An 8,332-nucleotide genomic window follows, 5' to 3' on the forward strand; every position below is an offset into this window, starting at 1 on the left:
AGTAAAAAACAGTAATAATAATAATAATAATAATAATAATAATAATAATAATAATAATAATAACAGTAACAACAATAATAATAACAGTAACAATAATAATAATATAAGCCAAACTGAAAGTAATGAAGATAAAACAAAGAAAACATTAAACAACAATCAATAAACAACTTCTCTGAACTGCCCAGAGAAATTAATTTAGATAGTGCAAACAACCCAATACAATCATAAGCTATGAACCATAAACATTTTGGCTGTGCTTTTAATTCTACTATATACTTCTGATGTATCAAATAACCTAAAAAACAACACTGAACCTTTTAAACAAATTGCAAATCATCTTAACCAACACAGTGCCTCCTGAGATAAAACTTATAAACCTCCTTTAGTCTTCATTGGTACGAGAAAACCAGGAAGCAAATGCCTCTCCCTTCACAACACAACTCAAGCTCAACTGCAACCCAACACCTTGCCTTCTGACTCATAACCTGCTGCCTCGATACCAAACCCACACACAAAGAGAGTAGGTATAGAAGTGAAGTGAAGCAAAACAAGCATGCAATCACCAAACTCCTCAATTATTTGCCATTTTCTTAACCTTAGTACTAAACTCACCTTGTTACCATTCATGACAAAACAAGTCTTAAACAAGTATTAACAGAACCCTTGTGACAGAGAGAGAGAGAGAGAGAGAGAGAGAGAGAGAGAGAGAGAGAGAGAGAGAGAGAGAGAGAGAGAGAGAGAGACTTCAGTTACACATACATGTAGCAAATTTAACTCCTATGTAGATTATTTTCACAAGGGTATATTTAGCAGACATCTTACTTCCTTATTACCACCAGACACTGAGTAGTAAGAGCTGGTTACCACACTAAGAACTATTAAGACCATTTACTACTTTGAGCCCTTCAGAGGAGTGTTATTAGAAGATAAAAAGAAAAAAAACAACCTGATAAAAAAATATATTCTCACAGGAACCGTAAAATCCCAATCATTCTTACTCTAGTCTATCAAACCCAACACTCATCACAATAGACACATCCTGCTGTCTAAAGTAACCCAGCCTCACTTTTCTCTAATCCTTCCCAACAGTTTATCAGTTAGCTTGGATGCCTTCTCATATTAGAGTTTAAGATCTTTGAAATAAAAACCAATATGCTCAATCACTAAGTAACACGCGCACACACACACACACACACACACACACACACACACACACACACACACACACACACACACACACACACACTCCAATGATTTCAAGGACTAGTCACTCTGCAATTTCCCTTCCCATAATCAACATCTCTGTTTTGAAGAATCTTGAAGTGATTCTGTAAATAAATACCATGAAGGAAAACAAGAGTCTGTATTGGTCTGTGAACTCTCTACACAAAAAAAGTAAATAAATAAAATAAAAATATATAAATAAACAAATAAAAATTGAAAAAAATACAAGGAGAAAATCAAATAATATCCCTGCTCTCCATCTGCCTCAAATCATAACTACTTCACTGAAAATTTATTTTACCATATCTTTAAGGTGATCTTTTTATATCTCACTTTGTGCAAAATGAATTTTCAATATAGTCTCTCTCTCTCTCTCTCTCTCTCTCTCTCTCTCTCTCTCTCTCTCTCTCTCTAGTAATTGCCAACTACATCATGTATAAAGTCGTGTCCCCAATTTCAACTTTACTCCAGTCAAAGCCCAACAATCACAACATTAAGCAATGCACAGTTGGCGCCAGGCATTATGGCAAGATGAGGATGATATCTGGCATGGGGATAGAGAACCTGCTAGCAACACTGAGACAAACTTGTTGCATGTTCCACTCTTAGGCAGCATGGACTTCATAAAACATCAAAAGGCTAATGGATAAAAGCTGATACAGCAGAGCAACACATTAAAAACCCACACTGAGCCACTGTTTACATATACAGCTGATAATTGCTCACTATCAATACCACCTACATATAGTGCTACTACATATTTCTGATTAAATCACTTTCTCCTTTACTCTTGATACTTGTGGACACCATTAAATGCTCACATTGTCAGTTGTCAGTACAGCACAGAAATAAAAATAAAACTATGCCAAAATATCACTCACAACACTCACATTCCAGTACAGTACATCCAGTCTTCATCTTAGCCAAGTTCGTTAAAAAATCACCATTATCTGGATGCAAAGCTACAGTGCCAGTAATGAATAATAGTTTACTAGTGCTGCAAGCAAGGGTGCCCTTCACTGCTGCTGGTTGCAAAGAGAATTGCACAATTTGCCTAGCATGCACACACTGATCACTCACTAGACTAGCACCTCAGCTGGTGGCTTCCAACTCAGAATTAAACTGACATTGTATTTTTGGTAAATATTAAGATGAGGCACACAGTTCTTTTACTTAATGTTTTCAACTCTTAGCCCCCAACAAACTAGAAGAAATAGTGGGAAAGCAGGGTTTTCAAGTAGGGAAAGCTAAAATATGATCAAATGTCACCTCTTACCAAGAAAAATAATTTGGAATAATTGCTGGTGTTGTTACGATTGCTGCCATCTTTGGTACAAAAAAAAGTAAAAAAATTGGTAGTCTATACCTCCTTAGGGACACAAATCTAACCTAGCACTATGTAGGTTTAGTAACATTAAGTAAAGGTAGGTAATGCTATGTGAGAATAGTGTCTCTAAGGACAGACTACCAATTTCTGGAGTTTTCCTGTAGTATCAAAGATGGTGCCCATCTTAACAACACCACCTAAAAACCCCACTTTGCTGCCACGTCCCTAAGTTTGTTGGGGGTTAGGAGCCATAAACATTAGAAAGTAGAGCTGCGTGCCTCATCTAAATATTTTCTGCATTTTCTTAGACCCTCATTATTCTAAATCACTATCACATAGCAGCACAATAATTCATCACCTGAGGACATGCAAATAACACTTAAATTGGGCACTGCCCACCACCCTACAATCATGCTACAAGTCACATCACACTCCTCAAGACTCAAGACCCTCCTGCCCACCAACACTGTGCATGCACTAGTATATATACTCAAGAAACACTCATCACTATCAATAATTCACAATAGTAGTAACAGTGAATACCATTAAATAGTTCATTTTGAAATCCAGATAACTAGCTTATAATAAAAGATGCCAGTAGATGATACTAATCAATAATGACAAGTATTTCTAAGATGTACTGCATGCACAGTTTTACATGTGTACAGTGTCAATGGGTAGGTTGTCAGTACAATAGGGCCACCATGGTACAGGTACGCTGTAGGGGCTGAGGGGTCCCAAGCGCATGGGTTTGAATCCTGGCTAAGTTCCGAGAGTGAAGGGTCTGCATTTGAGGTAATGGTTCTCAAATGGGTGGACTTTCAGATAAGTGATACTCTTTAGCCTGCAAATTCCCATAAAACATCCATACTGAATAGAAAAAAAATAAATAAATAAACTTCAGCCATCCCTGATAGGAGTAATGAATGACTAACATGCATTCCTGACCCACTGAAATAATGCATCAACTTAACTAGTCAGTTTGCTGTATCACAAAGGCAACTCAGACTTGCTGGAAACAGCCCACCCAGCCAAAAACACACTGACAAATGGATACAAGGAAATAGGGTACCCAACAGGGACCAAAAAGTCTAGGCCTGCTGACTGCCAGCAGCTTCCTTTACCCTCTTATGTTCAGTGGTAACATCTGTTAACAAACTGTATGTTCTTAAGCAGCAAAATCAATCGGCCAGACTCTGCATTATGTTGTGTATTGGTTGAGCACATTCACTAACAGTAACTTGTCATTCCATGTAGGAAATGTGTTGCCAATATTCAGGATAAGACGAGTCTCTTCATGCTTCCAAATCACCCCAACATCATACATGTAAACAAATTAATGAATTGACATACACTGACCCCCCAAAAAACACACATGATAAAAATAACAGACACAAACACTACCACCGCTACTCTACATGAAGCTTCACCGTCCTTCACATGACAGAAGACAAACATATACGTGCTAGGTACCCATACAACACAGCCAGCAGTGTCACCATAAGGCTCACAATCCCCTGCCACACACCACTCACCACAACAATGAGGTCAGTGGACGAGTAAGACATCCCCTGCCGTCACCTTCCTTCCTTGTTGCATTACCAGGCCACGTTTACATACACCTGCCTCCCCCACGCCTCCTAGACACTCCATACGACATAATACAGCATAGGACCCTTCACACAAACGTCAAAACCAACACGGAAATCGACAACAACATCCACACATCCTGTCAAGCATAACTTCGGCGTTTGGTTCAACCTCCATATCTGCCTTAAAGAAGCACCACTCATCCCTTGTGACTTGTCATGATCACTAATATAACGTTCACAGTGACTGTCCTATGGGTGTGTGTGTTGGTAGGAGGTGAGAGGCACACAAAGAGTAAAAATTCGGGAAATCCCAGAAGCTTACCGAGTCTGTCCACCATCTTTGTTGTCCTTCTGACTCCACATTCGAGTTCCATCATAATGACTTCATTTAATTTACTTTCCGCTGTGGACAACTCATTATATCCATTTATCAACAATAAATCATTGATTTTTTTGCTAATTCACTAACCCATTTTCACGTGATTCTGCACAAACTATAGGAATTGATTTTACTGGATAAATTTCACATAAATTGCCTTCGATGGATAATTAAGTTATATCAATTCTAAAGACAATTTAGAATTATTTTCACTTAGTAGTATATATAATGTTACTCATATAGCAGTAAATTTCGTGTGCCTACCGTAGAACGTGATTCATTTAATTCCATGAAACGTACAGTACCCGTCACACAAGCATTACTCAGCCACACAAACATTACTCACGCAACACTGAGTAATCAATCACCTCTCACTGTGCCTTACATTATTATTTCATTATCACATACCTTTCAGTTTATTTTTTCAATATTATTTTCATGATCACGCCATATATGTTCACTTTTCCTACACCATGAAGACCATAAGAAAAAGTTGAATTAAACCTCCACCTGTCCAAGTATAATTGCTTCATTACAGCCACAATTATAGTGTTTTATGAGAAAAACATTTGTACTGCATGGGGATCGATCACTTCATCCTACGTCACCACTGCAGGCTACGCTAATCATATGACTGTGAACACTATTTTGTAGGAAAAAAAAAAAAATAAATAAATAGAGGAAAAAGTAATGATAATTCATGAAACTATACTAATGGCTATCTTCAACACTGATGTGCAGTTATAAATGCGATATAACTTTGAAAGTAACGAAATTTACAAAGCTAATGCATATATACGCATTTTCATCAGGTAGATGTCGATACCGAATTCAGTAGTAGCTGTGTGTGCTTTATAATGTATACTACATATGAGAGAGAATTCTCTCCATAGTTTAGTTCAAATCAATAACTGGAATGGATAAAATGAACTTACGTCTTGTTCTACGGTACATAAAGACAATTCACAAATGATGTACAAAAACTGATCTTCTAAGCATGTACTCTTCCCCTTTTCCCTCTCCATGTCCTCTAAGAATGATATATCAACCTGATCATCACTATGTAAATCGAGAGTACCCTGACCTCACATGTAAAATTAACCTTCCAGCTGGAGAAAACTTGAAAAGCACGTACAGTCCCTTCCAATAACACCAACCTCATCTAACAATTGGTAGCTGCTATACTTAAAACCATGCATGTCAGTTTTCTCCCAGATCGATCAACTTACATATACGTATAACTCGAGTATATAGTCTCTGTCATGTATAGGCTATGTAACGAGGACTTCATGTCCCCCCCAAAATTCGACATCAACCTTCATAACATGACAGTATGCCTACTCGTAAGTTCTCCGAGCATCACGTTTACATCAAGATTAGGCAGTGGATATAAGGTTAATTAACATCACACATATTAAGCCTACCTTTTACATAAGCGCCTGACCACGACATCCTGTTAGCTCTCTCTCCTCAATCCCAAGGCCACAGGAATTTCGTGGACTTAAGCGATCTATGGAATCATTGGTCCTTGGTCCACACTTGTCAACACGCAGCGCAGCAGAGGATCAACCAACGGGAACCTCAGTATGGACTATGGGGTATGGAGTGCTGTAGAGTCAGCTTCGTTCAACACTAGAGGGCTTGAAACTGGGTCGAGTCAGGCACACCAATGAATCACTTACTGGGTTCATTCGATTAACCTCATTTTCCTGTGTGTAGATCGAGTACCGATCGATATACTCTAAATTTCACTCATATAACTTTCTAGCTTGGTTCATAATGTATATATGCGAGGCATGCAAGCTACTGACTGCTAGGTTGCGTGAAAGGAAGCTAAACGGATTACAATGATTCTTAAATGCCAAAGTTCTCTCTCTCTCTCTCTGAAACCTTTTCGTATAAGCACGCCGTTTTGTTCATGAAAACAAGAATTATAAATAAACAAGAGGAAAGGTTCATATTGAAATACGATTGGTATATCCATAATACGAGTAACCTATTGATTATATACCTAGTACGGATTTGAGTATGGATTTAAGTTTAATTATCCACCAAAGTTTGGTTACTTATCAAATCGGTGGTTGTCTGCGAGCATATAGTTGCATATGTCTATTTATTGAGCATGTAACACTAGTTTCTTGAAGGACACTCAAGGCAATAATACTGAAAGTTGTTGGCAGGAGTAAGTGATCTCTGCCGGCGCTAAATCATGTAGTGGCGGAATTCCTATAGTCTTTCTGCGACTTTGCCTGTAATTCTACGCGCTAACAATATTTGGATGACAACGAAGGTGTACGCTAGCTCTCTCTCTCTCTCTCTCTCTCTCTCTCTCTCTCTGTTTGAGTGATCATTATTGATCATGAAAGTATTTTCCCTATCGCTATCTCTAATCCTTTGCGAGATGTATCACCTTTTGCCAATGAGAAATGCAACGCATTTCACCAAGTAAGCAATCATTTTATTTATTTATTTATTTTTGTATACTATGTGGGCTTTTCACGGGAATGTATGGGCTAGGGAGGTACTTTTTGGGGTACCACCTATCTCAAAGCCCACCCGCTAGGAAACCATTGCCCTACAGAACACTCCGACCGTGGACAGGATTGGAACCCGTGCACTTTGAAACACCTCGGACCCCAAAGCACGCATGGTTCCACTTACTTAATAATTGACGCTATTTGACTACCTTTGCACACCACCTACTTATTGTACTTACGTACATACAAGTAGTCTCCCAACTTGACGGAACAGCCTACCTATGTTTCCAACAATTGATATATTACTTTTTTTTTTTTTTCATGGAAGCTCTCATTGACTATCGCGACCTCGATCTGCTGACGTGTATCATAGAACTGCCGTCTCCCCTCCACATCCCCCTTCCCCATCCTCATGCTTTTCATACCTCTTTCACTACCCCTACCCACTCCGCACTCCAATCTCTCCTATTACGTAGTAATATCAAGTCAAGTCGCCTTGTAACTACCGAAAGGTATATTGTGGTCTGCGTGTCTTATTACCACACACACACACACACACACACACACACTCTCTCTCTCTCTCTCTCTCCCTCTCAATTAAATACATTTCATAGGAATAATGAAAAAAAAAAAAAAAAAAAAAAACGCCTACAGGTGCTTTCAAATGACAGTCCAGTAACTAAACATAGGTTAGTAATTGGTATAATGTAATCTAGGTAAATGTGTACACATGAACAATTAGTGACTTGTAGTCTTTACCTAATTTTCTCTCCAGAAGATAATCCATAGACCCAGGGAAATGATGAATTCTCCATGCTGCACTATTCTGCGCGTGATGTGTGTGAGTGTGTGTGGTAATAATAATTGATTAACGGTATATTATTAGGAACTTTCAATACAGTAAGAGCAGCCAACAACTGGAAATATATATTAGATAAAGAAAAATATTAAAAGTAATAAGAAAACCATACACCAGGGGTGTAATTAAAATGGAAAATAGAAACACATTAATTAAAACTTCCTAAAGCATACCTGCTGAGGATCAGACTTACAAGCATGTAGATCACTTACCGTGGTTATTAGATACTTAATGTTAATCATGTCATTTCATATTTCTTAATTCTTTGTTATGGCATCATAATTTAAATGTATCAGTGAGAAGACAAAAGAGAGAAAAAAGAAACAAGCAATTATTTTAATCAGTTGGCCTAAGGTTTCCAATGCAGCTCGGAGCAGTGATCATGTTGAATGCTTGCTCTCACCCATAATTTGTCCCTTTACATGAGAAAAAAGTTTTCTTTTCAAATAGTGAAGGGATAATAGACCAATGAGC

The 8,332-nt window shown here is 38.0% G+C and overlaps 1 protein-coding gene across 5 annotated transcripts in view; it reads right to left on the minus strand.

Moving 5' to 3' along the window:
• Positions 1 to 6,297, minus strand: part of LOC123519506 (pleckstrin homology domain-containing family F member 2-like) — a 41,418-nt gene extending 35,121 nt beyond the window's left edge. For 2 of the 5 annotated variants that reach the window (XM_045280862.1, XM_045280857.1), the window contains exon 1: positions 4,466 to 4,612. In XM_045280862.1, the coding sequence (XP_045136797.1) occupies positions 4,466 to 4,520 (55 nt within the window). In that variant the 5' untranslated portion in view covers positions 4,521 to 4,612. Of the gene's footprint in view, positions 1 to 4,086; positions 4,335 to 4,465; positions 4,613 to 5,946 lie in introns of those variants that run through there. The other 3 variants (XM_045280859.1, XM_045280863.1, XM_045280861.1) reach the window with 3 other exon arrangements.
• Between the last annotated feature and the right edge of the window lie 2,035 nt (positions 6,298 to 8,332).

This window comes from Portunus trituberculatus, chromosome 45, assembly GCF_017591435.1.
Source record: "Portunus trituberculatus isolate SZX2019 chromosome 45, ASM1759143v1, whole genome shotgun sequence".
NCBI lineage: Eukaryota > Metazoa > Arthropoda > Malacostraca > Decapoda > Portunidae > Portunus > Portunus trituberculatus.